Source organism: Vidua chalybeata, chromosome 1 (genome assembly GCF_026979565.1).
Source record: "Vidua chalybeata isolate OUT-0048 chromosome 1, bVidCha1 merged haplotype, whole genome shotgun sequence".
NCBI classification, from domain to species: domain Eukaryota; kingdom Metazoa; phylum Chordata; class Aves; order Passeriformes; family Viduidae; genus Vidua; species Vidua chalybeata.
The window spans coordinates 128,322,303-128,343,478 of record NC_071530.1 but is presented as its reverse complement, the minus strand read 5'-3'; the positions used below and the strand labels follow the sequence as shown (position 1 = coordinate 128,343,478).

Below are 21,176 nucleotides of genomic sequence, written 5' to 3'. Positions count from 1 at the left end.
GCAGCCTGGGCTGCATTCAGCAAACCATTACCAACGGGTCGAGGGAGGTGATCTGGCCTCTCTGCTTAGCAGTGGTGAAGCCACACCTGGAGTGCTGTGCCCAGTTCTGGGCTCCTCAGTACAGACATGGACATACTGGAGAGAGTGCAACAAACGGCCATGAATATGTTTAAGCATCTGGAGCATTTGTCCTATGAGGAAAGACTGAGAGAGCTGGGACTGTTCACCCAGAAGAAAAGGCTCAAGGGGGACTCTATCAACAGCTATAGGATCTTTTCAGCAGAGCCCAGTGATAGGACCAGAAGAAAAGGCACAAAGTGAAGCACAGGAGGTTACCTCTGAATGGCAGGAAACACTCTTTTACTGTCAGGATGACCAAGCACTAACACAGGTTGCCCAGAGAGGCTGTGAAGTCTCCCTCTTTTGAGACTTTCAAAAGCTATCTAGACATGGGCCTGGGCAACTGGCTGTGGGTAGCCCTGCTTGAGTGGGGTGAATTGAACCAGAAGACCTCCAGAGGTCCTGCCAACTTCAATCTGTGATTTTGAAAAGAGATGAAAACTTTGCCATTTTTAGTGTTCCACCACTCATTTTATCAAGTGCGGCTGTTCATAGGAGAAGTAACTTCAGGAAGGGACACATCAATGTAGAACAATTTTAAGAAAGCTCATGTCTCCAATCCCTGCACCTCACAACCCAGCAGTTAGTCAGGCACACAGAAGGACCACTGCAGTGTTTTCCTCACTGGTGTTTCTAGCCCTCATGCTGCTGGCTCAGAGGAAAGAGCAGCACTTATGTGCTGTGAGCACGATGAGAGTAACCGGAGGGAATGGGACCCAGCATAAAGAACATGCTGTTTCACTTAGACACTTTTTCAGGAAAATTAAAAAAACTTGAAACAACATGTATGCCATCGAAGCAGTTTCCTTTGGATTAAAAACAGAACATTAGACACATATTTAATCAGTTTTGCTGTCCCTGGGGGTGTTAATATTTGGCATTATCCCCCTTTCAATTAAGAAGTGGTTCTCTAGTTCTTAAATAAAACTAGTCAGGAAATTTCCACAAATGCTTTCTCATATAAAATGCATTTTCTGCAAAACTGAACTTTACTGCAAGGAAACAATAATATTCCTTGAAGTTTCTGAATCTTCACTGGGCAACACTGACTCCAAGAAAAACACTTGGCTGGTTAAAACACTTCAGACCAGGTCAGTTAGACCTTACCTCACGGTCACAAAAGTCAAAGAAATGTCTCATGGCAGTTTAGTTCAGATAATACATGCTCTAGTTCTTCTCTGCAAAAGCTTCCTTGTCTGAGTTACACCATAGACATTCCTGAGGCTGAAACATCAGACCAGGTCCAATTGAACTGGGGACCCCAAACCACTGAGGAAAAATGGGGATGCTGCATTTGAACTACAATTCCTGTGAGGAATCAAAGTCCCTCTGAATCCTGAACTCAGAATCTTCAAGTAAATAAATCAAAATGAAACAACTTTATTTGGAGCTGTTAAGAAATTTGACTTCAATCAAAGGAATTGAAAGCATCTCTGAAATGCATTTTAACTAGTTCTGTAAAAATACTGATATTCATTGTTTTCCCTATTAAAATGCAAAGACAAGTCATGTCTTGGGGTTGTTGTTCTACCTTTCTGTGTGAAGCAAGATGTACCAGAAACCTAGACTGATCCAAAAAGTGACCTCCCAGTTTGCTAAAATTTAAGGCAAGTATGAGCCAACATCTCTTTCAGTCTGTTCTCCTGAACATCTCAGAGCACAGCATTTTATCCAGTGTCCATGCAGTGAGTGAACTCAGTAATATGTGTGACTAAAGTAAAACTTGTGTGAACACAAGTCTCTCAAAAAATAATTTAGACTTGTTTAGGCAGTATCACTTGGGTTTTTTTTTTTTTTGTATGGTGTTGCAGTAGTTTCTTGCCATTGCTGCTCAGGGCCTGTTACATGTTTTCTTCTGACTTCATCTGGCCAGAGCTTCCAGCCATAACTTTTGCTGTGGCCATATCTATTTGATTACTTCAAGATCCACCTTTTCACTTGAATAAACACACTGTGCTTCCAGTCTCTGAAGGAAAAGTAACTTCTTTAGTTCTCATATAATATTGTTTACTCTTTTTCCTTATTTTCCAGAACTAATTTTTTCTAATTGCTCAATATCTTGTTTAAAAATCTGACTGCAGTCCCGTGCGTCATGTTCCCACACTAGTCTTAAAATGAACACACAGGAGAAAAGTAACTCCTGATTTCTCCTTATCACTGACCTGATTGTATACCTGAGGACGTCATAAGTCATCTGGCCTCAATATCATGGCAGTAAATTGTCATGAACTTTAATGAGTTTCCATGTCCTTTGTCTTGTGTTCCCCGCCTTATAGCTACAGTTGCTTTTCAATACTTTCTAACCTTACTAGGGCACTCTTAACTTTTTATAGAGTACTGCAATTCTCCCTTGATGAATTTACCACACAGGAATAAATTTAATATATTCTATGATCCAAAAAGTAATCTGAACTTTGACTTTTTCTTTCATAAAATATACAACTCTCTTGAGAAAAGGATTTTTATGAAGAAGTGCTGATATGTCCACACTTTCTTCCCTTTCCTTCCCCCCTTTTTTTGACAGAACAACATAAAAGCAAAACACACAGAATACATTCAGATTAAATGGTGATGGACATAAGTTTTTAAATTCTTCTATTTTTTCCTTTTTTTCTTCTTTTTCCCACTTTTTTCCCAGTCAAATTCTCCCTCCCTCCCTTTTTTTTTTTTTTTAATTTTAATTTCTAGATTTTTTTGTAATCTGCAGCTATGGTCAATTCTGAAAGAAGTGAAAAGAAGCAAAAAAGTCTTGAATAGTTTTCCATAGGGAAAGTAGAACCTGTGTTCTACCTTCTACTTTGTTGAAAGAATGAAAAGGAATAAGTACAAAATACATAGGACCTCACCAAGAGACAGACTAAGAAGAAAAAGAAATCCATAAACTCAGAACTAGTCAGGACAAAGAAACTTGTACATATCTTCTCAGAAATAACTGCACTGCAGTCAGTGAAGGTAAAGGATTGGGATACACTGGAGTGGTCCTGGTGCGGTCTTGCAGACTGAGGTGGGAGCAGAAGGGAGCACTGTGAATTCTTTCCACATGGAGACAAACATCTCAGTGTCCAGAGGGGGCTCAAAGATAGCAAGAAGACAGGAACTCTCCCTGAACTAACCCCTGAAGAATAAATACCAGTGGTTGGGCTTGCAGACTGGCTTTCTGGAAGAAGATCTAAACCTATGGCAAACCCTGATTGCACCTCAGTGACCCCCACAGCAATCCTCACTTAAGTTGCTTACAGCAAGAACTCTTTACGCACTTGCCGACATTGCAATCCAAGGCAACTCTGCTTCCACACCTTGTTCCTTAAAGCCTGGGCTCTAATAAAGCCACTGAGAAAATCCCCATAGATTTCATTCACCGATTCTGCATTTGGGCTGTATCACTATTAATAATAATTCTCAGAGCACATTCAGTGACAGATGAAAAGAACCCAGTCCCCTTCTATTGTCCTTTGTTCTGCATCTAGCAGGGATCAAATCCAGCAGCAGGGTCTCACTAGTAAGGGGGAGAATCAAACATTGTGTGATTAAATATACCCATGCAAGGCAGTTCTTGCATACTTCCTTTTCAGCTGAGGCAACACAACGTTGGATAGACAGTTAAGAGTGACACTCCTTAGCTTTCAGTAATCAAAATATTTGAAGGGCAGGCAAATAAGAAAAGGTGATGTTCCCAAATTTTTCCATGCCATTCACATACAAGGACCTATCCCCTTTCACCTAATGTCCTCAGGAAGTGGCTCTCCAGAATTAATTAGACCAGTTCTCTTGTACATCAGCAGGGAATCAAGCTTCTTTTGTTTGCACTTTTAAATTTTAAAGGAGGAGCATAGTGGTTATATGTTGACTTCGTGTGTGTCTGCATCTGTGTGTAAATCTATGTAGAAAAGCTTAGTGTAAATCTTGGAATAATCATTAGAATATTAGGCAACAGACAGAACCAAAAAAATCTACTCCCTTCATTTCACTGAAAGAAAAGTATGACAAGGAGCAAAACCCAAAGCAATACCCGACCCTGTTTTTTGGATGCTGGCTCTGAACTGTCAGTGGCCATTACATCAGATAAGCCATGAGCCTAAGCCAAAGTCTAAAGCATTATAAGGCCAGGAAGGTAAAAAGAATCAGGGCCAGCGCAAGCTTTAAAAGTCAGCAAAGAATTTTAAAGCCATATGTTGCTTAACAGGCACCAGGGTAGAGGGAACGTGAGACTAGAGAAATATGATCTGCAGATCAAGTCCTAGTAACAATTCTGGCAGCAGCAACATTCAAAACCATCTGCAGCCAGTTTAGCAAACAATCTGGAACACCACCAGGAACAAATTAAAATAGTCAATCCTGGAAGTCATGAAAGTCTGTATGAACAAGAGCCTGAGCAAATGAAACGGTGTTTTCATGAGAATATCTTGCAATATTCTCAAAAAACATCAAAAGATTTTTTTTTGCCCTCCCTTTCATGTGAAGACAAAAAGCTGAAAGGAAAGTCATATGGGTAGGCAGAAAGCAAGACGTTTCAGCACTGGAGCTCCAAAGCAATCAAAATGCCACAGATTTCACTGGCAGCAATATTAATACAAGAAGGACTCGGGAAGAGTCCTCCTGTACACTGCAGGGCCTCAGACCCAGATATTCCACTACACTTTGCAGCACATGTTGAGTGCAGGAGCTGGGAAGCAAATGTGCTGAGAAATCCCACGGAGAGGGGTGTGGGTGAGAAAACTGGCTAGCATATGCCGTGCTCTGACATGTAGCAGTTGAACTCTCACTACATGGATCTCATTGTGCAGCACCTCCTCCAGCAAGTGAAAAAATCCAGTGCATGTGTGTAAGAGGTTAGGAGTTGAGGATGCAGTGCCAACAGGAAACGGAAAAGGAGAGACAAGTAGAAAAACAGGCAGTTGTGGAAAATGCAAGGAAATACAACTCCATTAATGCTATCCAGGGAGCATCATGAATTGTCTGGGGTGAAGAACAAGAGAAAAAGTGCTTTCACAAAGGCTCACATACTGGACACAGCACAGTCAGGGACCCCTGTTGTGGACTAGATCTCCTCTTTTGGGGGAACTTCTGTCTGCTAAGTTTCACTGCAGCATGAGAAGCATCTTCTGCTCCTGCTGCTCTAGCACCACGCCCTGCCTGCTCCATCAGAGAGAGCAAAGGCCTTCCCACCTACTACTCCAGCTCACCCTCCTTTTTAACCTGGGAAAGACAGGAAGGTTTTCAGTTGTGAATTTGTCTGGATTTTTTTGAATCAAAAGGAAAGCTGAATTCAATCCAAATCCCTGGCACTTCAGATTCTCACTAGTCTAGCTGAATACAGGAGCTATTGGAGAGCTCTTTTCACAGAGCAGTTTGACCCATCAGCACAGATGGAGACACAGAACATACGATCTGGGCCAGGTTCTTGTTCAGATACTGCAGGGTGTGAACAGGCGAGTTTCATGCAGTGTCTATTAAAAGAAACATTAGCATGGTATTACCTTGGTTTTGAGCCACCAGGAGGACAACATGGGAACAAAAAATTAATTTGTTAATTCTGCTGTGCCTCTTGTTTTCCTCACTCTACTCTTAGCTTTGTTACTCCAGAATTAATAGATATTAAAGCAGAATTGTGTCCACTTTAATTGCAAGTCCTATCTTCTTTGTCTTTGACAGGCAAGGTGAGACTGAACCCTTGGTCCCAGTCCTGAAGAGAATTATTTTCTAGGGTTGCTGGCATAATAACAGAGTTGTGATGGAGCTGGCTCATTCCCAATCCCTGCTGCTCTTTACTTTACCCAGGAGAAGGGTGGTTAAGCTCACAGCAAGTCAAGGCTGATCTCACACTAGGTGATTGTCTCATTGCCATTCTCTGATTATTTTCAATCCAGCCCTAAATCTACAGTCAAAGCAAAATAGAATAAAATGAATTAAAATAAAATATAAAATAAAATAAAATAAAATAAAATAAAATAAAATAAAACTATTATTTATATTAAAGAAAATATTTTCTGACAGTCTGGGGCAGAAGAGGGGAAGCCAAGCAGGCACCTATAAAACGATTGCAGTTTGTGTATCAAGGCTTTTTTTTAGTGCAGCGGATGGCAGGCAGTATTCCCGGCTGATAAAAAAAAAATAATAAAAAGCCATAGAGAGCGTTCCCTGGCTTTTTAATTGTCCTTTCTAAATCACCCATGGCATGGATTTGGGAATTAAGTGCTGCAATAGCTGACTCACCCGAATGGTTTTGATGACGGTTTTCTTTTCAAAGGAAGGGCGAAGCGGGCCCGCAGCGCGGGGCCGGGGGCGGCTCCCAGCGGTGCCGGGAGAGGCCCGCGCCCCACGCAGGGCCCGCCGGGGCCGCGGCCGGGCCAGCGCCGCCCCGGGGCAGCCGAGGGGCTCCGTGCCGGCGCCCTCGCACGCAAGCCTGCCCCTGGGAGGAGCCGGACACGGCTGGTGAGCGCGGCATTGCGGGGCTGGGCAGCTGCCCGAGCCCCCGGGCAGGAGCGGTGTCCGTGCAGCTGCTGAGGCATAGCCCGCAGAGCCGGGCAGCGGGAGAGCTCGCTCCAGCCGCTCCATGGGGCCCCGAAACACCGACATGGCCAATCCTACCGGGCAAGGCGGCAAAGACAGGTGTAAAAATAGAAAGCAAGTTCCATTTTCATTCTCATCTGTGTCCCAGCTCCTCATTTCATGCCCAAACTTCGATCCATCCCTATACCCCACGGTAGCAAAGCTACCAACAACAGAAGCCTGTACCAGCTGCGGTTGATACTAGAGTAGAACCAGAGAGCAAGATGTGAGCCAAGAAAATTCCTAGTGAAAGGCAAAAGTCCCTGCCCTTGTCCTCCCCTCCTCACAGCAGGAGCAAGAGGGATGCAGTATTCGGGCAAGGGGGTCACCAGATGGGAACACAGACTGTCTTACATCATGGATGATCAGTGATCAAAACCCCAGATTCCCCTTCAGGCCCCAAGAGAGGAGGAGGAGTCGTCATTTAGATGCCTCAATTTGCCAGAAAAGACCTACCTGCCTCTGAGGTCTTCAGAGCCCCTTATCCTTTTTTCCTCACTTTCTAAGGGAATGTAAGCACTGAGTTTAGCAGCACTGTTTCATTAGGTACCCACAGCACAAATCTACATTTAGCAGACAGTGCCAGTCCTATCATGCACCCTATTTTGCAAAATATTTTTTCCAAACTTAAAAATGCTTTATTCATTTCTGTGTCTGTTTTTCTTTGAAAGTAGAGAGGACTTGAAGCCAACCAAATAAACTTGTGAAAATAGATATGAGTGTAATTTCTCATGTGTTCTGTAGGGCTCCGAACTCACCATATCTAACAGGCCGCAGGATTTTTTTTTTTTTTTCACAGCTTCTAAATCCCCAGTAAATTAATTAAAGAAGTAGAAATAAAGATAAAAATGCTTAATCACTTTTACCTGATATTCTTGTATCATCATTAGGGCAGAAAGGCCCAGAACTTTGGAAAGCTAATAAACCACAATATTTAGAGCAGATCCCATGATTTGTAAGATATAACAAGTTCTCAGGAGTAAGACATAAAATGAAATGGGAAAAAAATGAAAAGGGGTAAGAAAGCCATACCTAGAGTTCTTACCATTTTTATTGAATAAGATATCCTACCTATAGCTTTCAGCACAAAATTGCCAACATTAAAGAAACCTGGGTTTTCTTACCTCTCTTCAAAAAATTGCATTTTCACATACTTTATATGTTGAGAAAGAATGAATGAACTGTGGATGTTTTTAAAGAGCAAATGGATGACCAAGTAAGATTAGGCAGGGCTGTACCCGAAGAAGAGATTAGAAGGGAGATCCCCCATCTCTTAAGATACACAAAGAATTCATCAGTGATCTTAAGAGATAATTGAGGTTCTTATAGCCACAGGAGAGGGGAGCTAGAAGACCCAGTAGGTAATTTGTGGACAAATGAAGTCAACACCCAAAAATAGACAAGCAGGTGATTGCAGCAGGAATACTCTGTGTTCATAGAAATACTTCATGGATCTTGCGTGAAACTCTGAGGTTGAACAAAAAAAAATATTCTTTAGTCTCTATTATACTTTATTAGTGAAATAGTTTTACTTCCAGGAAAAAAAAAAAAAAGGAAATAATTTAAAATTACTGTAATTGAGTACTTATAAGGCCGTTGATTGAGAAATAGACTAATCACGGTATTTCAAATGGAAAATTTGTTCCATGGACAAAATACCCATTATTTTCTCATTTCAAAACTGTTCTAGTTTTCTGGCCCCCAAAAGGGGCAATTATAACTTGAACTGTTCAGGGGTCTGCTATTGAAAAAAAGCATTACACCACTGTCTGTCTTGTGTACTGACATCCATCAGTCAAGATCATTGCTTCACTGTCCATCACCTGGTAAAAGAAATAGTGCTGTGATTGTGATCACGTATGATCGGTATCTTCTGCTTTGAAGATAAATCTCATTTTAGTAAAAGCTTTGCCACCAGCAAGAGACTATTTCTCTATGAAAATATGCTGTTTCTTTCTGATTACCTTTTGATTAATAGTTTATGGCTCTTCTATTAAAAGTATTGTCAGGAAGGCAATTTCATATGTAAAGCTAAAGCTAACTGGGTCTGTGGTAGAAATGGAAGGAAGGCAGAAAAGCTGCTTCTCCTGGTCCTTGGCTCCAGATGCTGCCTCCCAGTTATCCTCACACTCCCATTCCCAAGAATGATGCTTCACACAGGCTATCTAAAAGGGCTTCTGATAGCTTCTGACCTGTGCCTACATCTTCCAGCCAGATATGTCTTTAAAAATGGATTTTCCACCATAACTTAACTATAATTAACCATAACTAGCCTAGCTTTATTAAAATCACAATTAAAGCTGTTAAAACCAAGAAAATGCTTGTATTTAAACAATGAAACTAATATCTCAGAAATTGCTTCAGAAAAGATATTTTGCAATTAATATGGAATACTTTGCATAATGCTATAATTATTTTTAATGGAAACTAGAGATGGTTTGGAATTAAGAAGTCATTCTAGAGTAAGCAACATGTTTATCAGTGTTACTATGGACTCTTGATATAATATTTTCAAGAAAATTCCATTTCATTTTTTTTCTCACATGCTCTGAAGAATCCACTGGCAAGAGAGAAGTCCCAACTCTTGAGCAGAGTGAAATTGTCCAGCACAAAAATCAGTGGTAAAAAATCTATTGACTTGGATGGGGTAAGAACTAGTCTGGAACAACTGGAATTTCCATCACTGTAGTCATTTTCCTTGTAAATACTTCTCAGGTTAATACCGAAGCCTTCCAGTTTTCTTATAAAGTCTGTTTTGTTTTAAAATGTTCCCCATAATATTGTAGAGTAGAAATATTTTATATGAGAATAGACTCAGTTAAGAACTAATTTTTTTCCCCATAGTTCTTCCTTTCTTGGCAAGAAATCGAAATAACGCTCACAAAAAAAGAGGATTAGCACCATGAAATTGAAATATTTTATACAAATGGAGGTGTAGAGAGAAGCTGTGGTTCTGAAAATTTACAGGAAGTGAAAAGCTGTATATCAAGTATCCAAACTCTCCTTCCAAATACTGAACTGGGGGTGATTCATCTTTCCATTAGACAATTCACATGATATATGTCCAATTACTTTCAAGATATAAATGGATATAAAGTTCAGGGTACTTCGTGAGATTTCAAGATAGCTTTAATTGATTTCAGTGGGAATTGCATTTATCTAGGGAGAGAATTCAGTTGTTCATATTTAAAATGTAGAATCTCAACATCCTAAAAAAATGTTGCAAGGATCTGAAAAAGATAGCTTAGTTTTTTTCTCAAGAGAGATAAGAATGCAGTTTACATGACATACGGAACAATAATTTGAAAAGATGGATATTCACATCAGCAAGGATGTAATTTTTAAGTGCAGTGATGCAATACAGATAAGAGGCCTGAATCTAAGATCAGAAAGAATGTCCTGATTTTATGCCAATTTCATTTTGGACAGATATCTGAAAGAAATAACAAAGCACATTTGGGAGAACTAAGGGTTAAGGACTGCTGCTTATTTATTTTTTCTTTGGAGCTATTTGGTAGGCTGATTTATCATGCCCTCATGCCCCTCTGCAAGGAATGGACCTGCTTATGTTGTAATGACCCTTCAGAGTTGGTGATTTCAGCCAACTCTGAGAAGAGTATTGTGCTGTCCACCAGTCCAGTAGTTAATTCAGTTTGGGATTGGGGAACTTGAACCTCCTTCAGTCTCAGATGCTCTCTCCACTTTTTCCTCAGTATGAGGAGGGGAGAAGCAGCAGCAGTGCAGACCCTATCAGTGTTTTGCAAAGCCAAGTGTTTACTGGCTTTGGCAGGATGGCTGCAGGTCGTGCACAGACATGTGAGTGTAGGAGAGTGCTCAGCACTGAACTGTGTGAGAGCCAGCAAGATTAACCCTTCTTAGCATATGCATTTGTGCATTTTACCCTCAGCAGTTGCTGAGTCAATGGGCACCAGGAAAGGAACTAGTAGTTTTTATTTTCTGCTCATATGTGTTTCTCAATTAAATGTACAGTTAGTAGAGTTACTCATTTTTGTCAGTATGGTTGGTGTCTGATGGACATTAACTGAAGCAAGTGCACTGTGCTTAATTTCAGACTTGCAAAGGAACTTTATTTCATGCTATGTTTTCTTGCAAGAAAATCCAGACAACATATTAGAAGGAGAGCTTTTCTGTCCCATTTCACCGTTCTGCATTTAGTCACTCGACTCTCTTTAGCTCACTTGTGTCTCACAAAATCTCTTTTGGGCAGTGGTAGCAGAGCTAAAAGCTCAAAGATTTATGACTTCAATTGTTTAGCTCGCTGGCAATAATGCATCATGATAGAAGCAATTGTTGGAACAGGCAGCTATGATACCATTCTTTTATGAAAAACTGTAGTTGGAGATAAGGAAGGCAAAAGAAGTCTCTTGTGAATATTATTATCCTCTGGAAATTATCCCCAAAAGATTTGCAGTTTCTCTATAGACTGTGGCTAGAGTTCATTGATCCACAGACTATCATCCTGAATAGAGATTAAAAACAGATGGCCGTAGATCTCGGCTTGGCTACAAATCTCAAAAGAAATGAGAGGGAGTACAGTGGTGACTGACCACAAATGAAAGCATTGAAGAGATTCTTCTTTTTTTTTCTTTAATTCCCTATTTCATTCCTCTGTAGTTTTATACAAAGTTCATTGTACTTAAAACTCAAATAATGTAAACACAGAGGAGGTATGCAAAGTGTACTGAAGTAGATCAAAATTATACGAAGTATCCTAAAAATACACTAGAAAGTCGTTTATGTGGAGCTTTTGTTAAGTTATTGTGCTGAAGCAGTGCATTGTCAGTGAAAAGGGTCTTTGTATAAACCGACTTGAACTGATGGTAATCCATTTGCTTTAGTGGCTTAGGTCAAGTGAAAAGTAGGTATAAATTATGTGCCCTCATAAAAGTGATAAATATACTCTACCAGTTAAGACAATACAAACCTGAACCCTCAAAAATAAAACCCTAAATATTTTAACTGTCAGGCCAAAATCCTTGGTTTTATTTAACATATGCACATATTCATATTTGTTAATATAATAAGAAATATCAGTCTTCATGCAGCCTCGTAGACCAAGATTTCCCAGTATTTACTTGCCTAGTTTTTAATTTCTGTTATTTCATAGTGCCACTGAAATTTTTGAGTGATAATTTCTCTTTTTTTCTCCGTTGAATTAAATTAAAGGGAGAGATGAAATTCTGGTATTTCTCATTAATTTAAAAAAAAATCCAGAAATCTTTAGTATGTGCTGGTTAAAGCAATCTATTTTGGTAATTTATGTAGTGTTATTATTAGTGTAGTCCAATCTCAATAACATCAGTCTAGCAAAAAAAAAATCGCTCTATTTCAAATTATAAAGATTATTGAGATTCCAGTTATTATTCTAGATATTTTGTTTGGACTTTATGCTATATTAAATTCTTCTTTACATATAGCATGATATTCAATGTATTTGAATAGGGTAGTAAATGAAACTAATTAAAGAATCAATCAATTTTTTTTTTTACTTTTTTCATGGTACATTTGCTTAGAATCAGTGATTTGAGAATAATGAAATTACAATTTTATCAGGAAGCTGTTTCATAAAATTGTCTTCTGTTTCTCTCAGCAAGTCACAAGTCTGGTTAGGCGGTGAAATGCCCCTAGAGTTCATTATTCAGTTTTAGTTCAGCTTTTTAAAACATCTTTGAATGTAAGTTGAATGCAAATAGTTTTCAGCAGAAATCTCCCTAAATACCAACAAATTTTTGGAATTAATTATAATAGCCTTGTTTACATAATCAATATTATTGTTACACACATCTTGTGTAAATAGAGCATTGTCTCTGTTCTTAGATTAAGAGCATTTTTATTTTGCATTCATTCCTGGTAATAGAGTTCAAGCATAGCTGTCCATTCTTCAAAATCACTATCAAAGAAATAGAGAAACTTTACATGTCTGTTGTTCAAGTGTTAGTAAGAATTATGTGCAAAATACTGACCAAAACTCACCTTTTTTCAATATTGACAGTCCGTGAAATACATGGATTAATTAACTGAGTTGCTGTTTATTGTTAATGGATAATGAAAAAAAAAAAAAAAAACATAGCTCAGCTCAGTGTAAGTTAATGGGCATCAAAGTATTAAAAGCGTGTCAGCCATTCACAGTCTGCCTGTGTTAGCATTTCCTGGAGTGGATAACAGCTTGGAAATGCAACACCACAGAAGTTTTGGTCAAGACAGTTACATCCTCTGAATCAAAATCTGTATTTTGTAGTTAAAATTAAAATCTGTAAAATTAAAATCTGTGCATTAAAATCTGTATCTTGCAGCTAAAACATTGGATGCAACTCAGACTGAGCCTCTGGAAGGATGTTAAGGGTTTTCAACTGAACAGTCACTGAGGCTCTTATCTCCCATAAATTAAACTTGCTTTTCCCTGATAGATTATAATTTCATTTACATCATTGTTATTCACTAGCAACATGGAAGGATTTCATTCTCATTTACATCAGGCTAAATTGGCAACATTCTATCAAGATATTTTCCCCAGTGAAAAACAATTTTGCAATTCACATGAAGTTTTTCTAAAATAATTTTTAAATGTTCATCCTTTTAATTAATAGTGCAAAAATTCAAATAAAAACTAGATATTTTTTCTGTTACCAGTGGACAAAAAGCACTTCACTTTCATGTTTCAGGTACCAAATCGGTATAACTGGTGGAACAAAGGGCTTTTTTAATCAAAACAATTTATTTTCCCTGTTCAATCCCTTCTCAAAGAATTAAAATAAAGGCTTTTTTCCAGAATAAAATATAAGAATTAATTTCTTCTTACATACTTACCTCTCTTTACCTACTCTTCTTACATATTTACCTCTCTTTAACCAGCTCTGGTTTGGGATGCTGTTTGGTACTATCAGAATTCACCAATGAGGCAAGGCAGGAATATCTCAGCAGATCAACCCTTCTTAAGGGTTCAGTCCATAAATTCAGCTCTTTTTTGATCATGTTTTTTGATGGCAGGGATCTCAGGGATGCTGTGCCTTTTTTACCATGGTAAGACCTGCTTCCCCTCAAATCTCAGATGGGAGAAGACAACACTATTGCCTTTATTCCAGATGTGACGCCACAAAAAAATTGTAATAAAAATGATGACAATTTCAAGAAACATAACTTCTCATAGTAAATATTCCTTATTTTCTCTCCTTTGTGATTGAATTCTGATGTAAGTTAGGCTAACTGAACTTTTTAAGGACCCTAGAAGAGAAAAACTCAAATGGATACATCAGTTTTAATGTTGTAATCCAATATATATTTATCTTTCAGATTATAAAAGGAGACCAAGAGACTGCCTGTTTCTAGAATCTTGTAGATGTGTATGTGTAGATTTCTACTTAGATGACAAGAAACACATTCCTCCAAAATATCAAGAGAGTGCTTATATATTGAGGAAATGGGAATGTTTTGAAGTGAATGCATAAAGGAAGTTACTGGTCTGGTTCAGTAAGTTTGTACAAAGAATGCTAAGCTGGATGTAGTAATCCTATAGGCAAAATTAATTCCTCTTTCATCCTCATGAACTAGCGTAGGTCTACAAGTCTGTAAGCAAGAGCTCACCTACACTGGCAGAACAGAGTTTGAAAAATGGGAATGCAAAATCCATTGATTTCTCTGTTGACAAAGAAGTTCAGAGCTTCAACACAAAATACTAGACAGTTTAGACTTGAGCTACACAGTTTTGAACTCTGTGGAGGAGCTGGACAAAAATGAAAGTCTTTCATTAAAGCAAATGTCAGCCAAGTTTGCAATGCCTCTTTGATTAGCAAAAATGGCTTTGCATGTTATGCCTTAGAGTGCTTCCTTAAGGTCCCATTTCCCTAATTTTCTAAATCTGGTCTTATTGACTCTTCATGTACTGACTTGTTATCACTGGTGCAGTAATGAGCACTCTTCCTCCTTGGTTGTTTTGGTTACCAGTTGCAAAACACATTCATGATTCTCAAGTGCCAAAGCAAATTCTTTGTTATTCGTTCTCTTTTCTTATAACTTTTTCTTGTCCATCTGATACAATATCATTAAAAAAAAAAAAAAACAAAAAAAAAAGAAACCAGCATGATTCTTTACCATGACTAGTGCTGTTTTCTTAGTGAGTTTTTTTCCCATTTGTATTTCCATGCTCAGGCAGAACAGCACATGAAATTTGCTTGGAGATTTGGAGATTTCAGGTGGGAGTCTGAATAGTCTCCCAAGGCTCCACACCTTTTTGATCAAGTGTCTGGCTCAGAATACCATTGGTACAATGGTTAAGAATTATTTTTAACAAAAAACCCCTCTTCAATAGCCCAGACTCAAGTCCTGAAGTGTTTATTATGTGAACAATGAATCAAAATATCTTGCTGCTAAAATGACTGCTGTATCACCATATTTTTGAAGATAGCAACTATTTTTCTATAATTTACAATGTCTTACATGCTGCAATGCCCAGCAACTGTTCAGCCAAGAGCAGCAAGGAAGGTTAACTAACAGTTCCTGTCTCTACAAGTCAGATTATATTATTGATTACACTGTTTTATAAAGAAGGAAAAAAGGAAGCCACATTAATTTTAGTTTTGTTGAGTAGCCATCATACTGAATGGTCAAAGAAGAAGGAATGGCTTACGAAAACAAATAGAAACATTTGAAATTAATAATTAGTCACAAGATCAGAATGGAGAAAACTACAAAAGGAGTTGTGTATTTGTGTGTGCTGTAAATGATATTACAGACTATGAATTCTAGGATGAAGTGAGATGTATTCAGAATATCTGCTTTGCTTCAGAATAGAGACATAGATGCTATGATTTTAAAAAAATGCAAAAAATTGACAGTAGAATCAGTCTTACTAGCCAGAGATGGTAAGTCATAGCTACATATATCTTCCAGGGGAATGACACAGTGGAAAATGTAAACTGTCTAAATAGGGCTCCTGTTTCATTCTATGGAGTGCCTAGGGAGCTGGGTAACCTTTACTTCACTCACTGACAGGTCTTTTGAATTTAAACATCAGTTGGACATGCAAGTCCATTTTAAGCACTATAGTAGCTGGTTAGAACATGTCTTGTTACCCCTAACCAGTTGTGTGACCAGCTTGAAGGAGAATGTTCCCTGCAGAGTCCATTGGCAAAACTAGTGTAAAATAATCCACTGTAATCTTTGTGTGCAGATACAGGCCTGGCCAGGGATAGTGAATTAACTTGTTCAATTAATTTTGCTTTTGCTGTGTTTTTGTAGGAGGCAGTCTAGATGTGGACTGACATGCAATAATCATTGAATTCATCCATTTTGAACAAATGCAAAAAAGCTAAACTTGGTGAATTTATCATATTTTTGCATTTATTGCATTGTAAGAGAAATCAGATGACACCACAAATGAAATAATTAGAAAATCCTCCACAAGAATTTTAGGGGATGGAAGCATTTTCCATGATAGAACATTTGTTTAAAGACTTTTAGCAAAACCTCTTTCCCTTTCTTTTGTCTTTACATCTATTTTGAATCACAACAGGGCTGGTTTACCCTTCTACCCTTCTACTGTCACTGTTTTTATCTAGAAATATTTTTCATTGGATAGGAGTGTCTCGTACAATAGGGAAAGAAAACAATTTTGCTTGTTCAAAACAAATCCAAAGGTTTCACTGTGGAATGAGAAAGGGTCTGATGACATTTTCTAGCAGCTAGCAAATCATGCTGTCATGCATAGGGAAAAAGCCACTAAAATATCCCCAGCTAAAATATTGCAAAATTATGTAGAGCTCAATCCTAGGGAGCCATCTGCCATGTGAAAGCTCCACTGATTTCTAAAGGCATTCATTGCAGGCAGGTTTGCAGAACTGGACGCATAATTTGTCCCTTTTAGAAACCATAGCTGTTGAAAAGAAATCCTCATCAAAAACACGAGTGGCAGAGGATGAAAAAAAAGTCTGTACAATTGGGTGAAAAATCCCCACCAGAGCTTGTGTGCTGGTTGAAAATGCACCCCAGCTACAGGTAGGAATTGAGCTACTCATGAAAGGTCTGATCCTGCCATGTATGTGCATGGAAATCTGACTGCTGTCAGGGAGCTTTCTGTTCTGAAAGTGTTCAGATAAGGTTCATCCTCAATAATTGCCTTTTTCTGTATTACTGGCCCTTTAAAAACTAAAGGTAAATAATACCAACAAATAGAGAAGAATTTTTGATGTACACTACACATATATGAAAAGATGTATATAAGTGTAAAATATTTTAGTATTGCCTTCTATTTTGTTGAGAAATAACTGTTAGAAATTATTTAGTGGGTCCTGCCTTTGGACAGGGAAACAGAGAAGCAGCTTCTCAGGAACTTCTCCCAATTCTATGTTTCTGGAAGCACTGAACCTCAAAGTGGAGGAAACAATCTGCAGAGAGGCAGAAGGAGATGTGTTTTACAAATTGCAGCCTGATGAGCTCTTCAACAACATTAAACACCCATGGAGAATTTCTTTAAGACAAATACTAAATGAAAATTCTCTTATGGCAGTAGTGAAAGCTTTGATATATATCTATAAAATAGATAAAATTCCATTAATTTCCAACTTGGGACAGACGTTATATTTGAATTTACAGACATGCCAAATGGTAATTTTGGCTTCCAGTCCTTGAGATGTGGCTGATCTATTATGGGTGATAACAGCATATGCTACTTTCTGAGTCAATTCCTGTTATGTCATGAGAAGCGACACAGCTAGTAATGGAAGGCATTTTCGCATTAGCTAAAATAACAAATGAGGTCCATAACATAGAAAATAGGTGGGTTTCAGAAGTGGATTCAATATTTGAGATGGTTGTAAAATTCAATACTGAGTAAATAAGTCAACAAAAGCAAATCTCATATGAAAAATGAACATGGCATATAGCTTGTACAGACTTTTTTTCTTTCATGATGTCAAAGGGTTGCATATCTTGACAACTTTCTTTAGCTAGTTATGCCTGGAAGAATTGATGGAGACATTTGGCCTTTGTGTGGGTCTGTGTCCGAACTTGTATGTCCTGAGGGGATGAGTGGCTGCTTGAGATGCTGTGGAGCAGGGGTGAACAGCCGAGAAATGGGAGCATCTGAGTGCAATTTGATGGAGCAGATGTTTCACCCCGGCGCTCCACAGCTGCCTCAAGGCTTTGTCTGGTGTCAGCCCTTTCCTAAATGAGTTTTCATAATGAATTTATCTGTTAATTGACACATAAAAATCTATGTTAATATAACATTAAGTACCTATCTTATATTTGCAAATGCCAGGAAATTGAAGAGAAAAAAAAAGCTTAAGCTTGATTGTCACCAAGACTTACCTGCTGTGTTCCATGGGGGAGAAATCACTGATGCAGAAACACTTTACATACTGCAGAGTTAAACATCACCTTTTTTTTTTTTTTTTTGGTCCTTTTTGACAACTGTGTGGGCAGAGGAAATTCCTCCAACACCTAGTAAAAGGTTTAGGCAGTTGTTCATGACTTTAGGTATTAAAACACTTTTATTTGCTTTCACCTAGTGTCCAGACTTGTACTTCTGGTGGCACCAGAGTTGTCCACAGCTGACCAGACCAATCAGTGAGACTTCTCATTGATTTTTTCAGTGTGTCCATTGTGTTGACAGCAGTGAACTAGTCCTCTTTTCATGCATAAGCTAGGGCAGCTCCTTCAATACAATAGCCTAGGTTTTACCATATGAGTTGAGAAATCCAGAAACAACTTCCTTCTCAGGCTGGCAAAATTCATATCTACCATTCTACCTTCAGAGTAATAATCTTCCTACTGGTGGGTGAGGGTACCTTACAAGAAAACTATGCCAAAAAGAGTTTAAGCCTTAAGTGGGTTGTCTGGCAAAAGGAGACACTGTATTTTTGTGGTTGGGGAAGTCATAGGAGTGAGGAACTTGTGGGCACCATTCCCTCTTCGTAGGATAATATATGTATTTTTAATGTTAGACCACCATTATGAAGTCCAGACCCCAGGAACTTAGATCGCCAGCTCATGCCCTCTGCTGTCTTTGCCTTTGTCACCAGTGAATCTTGTTGCCCTCTTTTGTATTCAGCCAGATAATGTCTACAGGAAGGAGAAATCCTGGAAGAGCTAAGGTACCTTCCTGAGGTAAGTCCAGACTTGGGCACAGTAGATTTTGGAGATCTGGAAACACTTGGTTCAGGTTCTCAGACCACACCTTGGTGTGCACAGCCCAGGCAGGCAGCATGATGCTATTCTAAGCTGAGGACCATGTTAATAAAGACAGATTCAGCAGCTGTCCAAAGCCACACAAATGTCTCTTTCCTGATAAAAGGTGCAATTGTGTCTCAGCCTACACTAACACTTGGTTGCCCGGTGTAGTGTCTGCATGTCTCCAGAGCAGTGCATCTCAGTGCAGCTCTCATGAGTGCTGCAGGTACTGAAGACTCTACTGCTCTGCTTGGTTTGGCCTTTCCCTGCACAGTCAAAGTGGAGGCACTCACCAAGCCACAGGATGCAGGGTACCCCATGAAAATCAACCATACATTGCCCATAGCAAACTGTTGATTAGCCCTAATGGACTGGTTATTCAAAAACTGTTATCATAGTTTGGAATTAGTTTTTCAACTGAAAATGTTTCCCATTTAACTTTCTTTTTGTTGCACACTTCTAGTCCTGGCTAAATTTTCTTTGATGCATGACATGAATGCAACTGCCAGTACCCAAGGTGGGTCCTGGTGAAGTATCTGAATGGTGAAAATGATGGAGAAATGATTGAAGTGCTTTGAGCACAGTGTTTGCAAGGGCTGCCCATAACATGAAGGTGGCAATACTTGGGTACACCTGTTAGTCCTTATGAACTACCTGTCTCCCACCTGAAAAGGTGTAGTCTGTGAGGCTGAAAAGAGGCAGATATGAGCTTTGTAATATGTGTACTTCATACTTATATGAATGAAACACCTATAAATGCTGCATTTTTTTCTGGAAAAGATGTCTGACTCCAGAAAAAAACCCAAAGTCTTACTGGTATGAAGTAATTGAAACGCTGCTAAAACCACATTAACAAGATCAATCGCACTTCTAAGGAAATTATCCTTGTGTGAAGCAAATTGCACTTTGGAAGAAAATGACGTTGTGTAGTGATCAAGGGCCTGCCAAAAGGAGTTGGTTCAAATTTTTGTGGTCTGCCTCCCTTTCATCCAGCACCTCCATGCAGTCTGACATCCGAGCTGCACTTTTGCTCTTTTTCATTCATGCACAGTATCACAGTCTTGTTTGCTTGAGTCTTTTTCTCATCTTCCCATATCCTGCTGTCTACCCCAGCACCCTTCTCCTGCCATTCCCATGCATGACACACTAGCATCTTAGCCCTGGTCTCCAGCTCTGCATCTGCTGCATTTCATTTGTATTTTGATCACTTCTGCAGCCACTAGTGCTCTGCAGTCTGTAGAGCAGGTTGTCTCCTGCTAGGAGAGAGACAGAAGGAAGCACCAAAGCGAGCAGTCCTCAGGTCTGCAGAGCATCATGGATCACCTACAAGTCACTGTCTCTATTTCATGGGATTGGGAACTGAAGACGAGGTATACTGGAGACCTCTGAAATCAGGGCAACAGTGAAGTCAGGCCAGCACCAAACCTGAGCTGTGATCAGCAGATTTAAGCACAATTTTATTACTAAAAATAAGATCAAAATGATCACAAATTGCAAATGTAATATTCCAAAACATGCTTCAAATCTGGAAGCACTCCAGAATGAAAAAAGTGGGTTTTTTTTAACCTAAGAGATAAGCTAGGATTGCTCTTGTTCTTTCAAAATATATATTCTTTTATGGAGGTACTCTCAATTAGGAATTTGGCTATAGGAACCAAACTAAACCAGAAAGTAATTAAATTCCTCAGATGTAAAAACAATCACAGAGACAGAGAAGAGAAAAAGAAACTTGAAGCAAAATGCTGAGATTTTTTGAAATTATTAATTTATACTGGAGTATAAACTGCCCACTTTGTAGTATCAACTCACAATTCCAGCACTGTTGCTGTGAACTCACAGAGACCTTATTTCCAGACCCAATGAGCAGCACACTCATTTTTTACTATACTACCTGAGCCTACAAATCAGAGCAAATATGCAAAAAAGCACCTTCCCAAAATCTTAGAACCATTTGTTGCAAGTAACAAGGGAGCAGATTATTTTGCCTCTCAAATGGAATATAAAACAGTGTGTCCAAATTAGTGGGATATATTTTGTGGGATATAAGTTAATGTACAGGGTACAGCTTAATTCAGCATTGTAGAGTTTTCAAGAATTCCTAAGATTTTGCTGTGTTTTTAAACTGCAACAATATCACAATCAAAGCACAATGGGAATGAGAGCACTTCTCATCATTGAGTCAGAGTAACAACATGAGCCACTCTCTTGGTTTTTTCTTAAATATTAACCACCTGAATATATCCAGCACAAAAGATATCTTTACTGGAAAACACATGAGAAAAAGATTAACCAAGCAGCTTTTGCATGTCATGCTCTCCAGA

The 21,176-nt window shown here is 38.8% G+C and overlaps 1 protein-coding gene across 3 annotated transcripts in view; it reads right to left on the bottom strand.

The window, feature by feature from the left end:
• LOC128799849 (translation initiation factor IF-2-like) overlaps positions 1–7,010 on the bottom strand; it is a 35,072-nt gene extending 28,062 nt beyond the window's left edge. For all 3 annotated transcript variants that reach the window (XM_053964677.1, XM_053964684.1, XM_053964669.1), the window contains exon 1: positions 6,334–7,010. In XM_053964677.1, the coding sequence (XP_053820652.1) occupies positions 6,334–6,786 (453 nt within the window). In that variant the 5' untranslated portion in view covers positions 6,787–7,010. The remainder of the gene's footprint in view (positions 1–6,333) is intronic.
• Between the last annotated feature and the right edge of the window lie 14,166 nt (positions 7,011–21,176).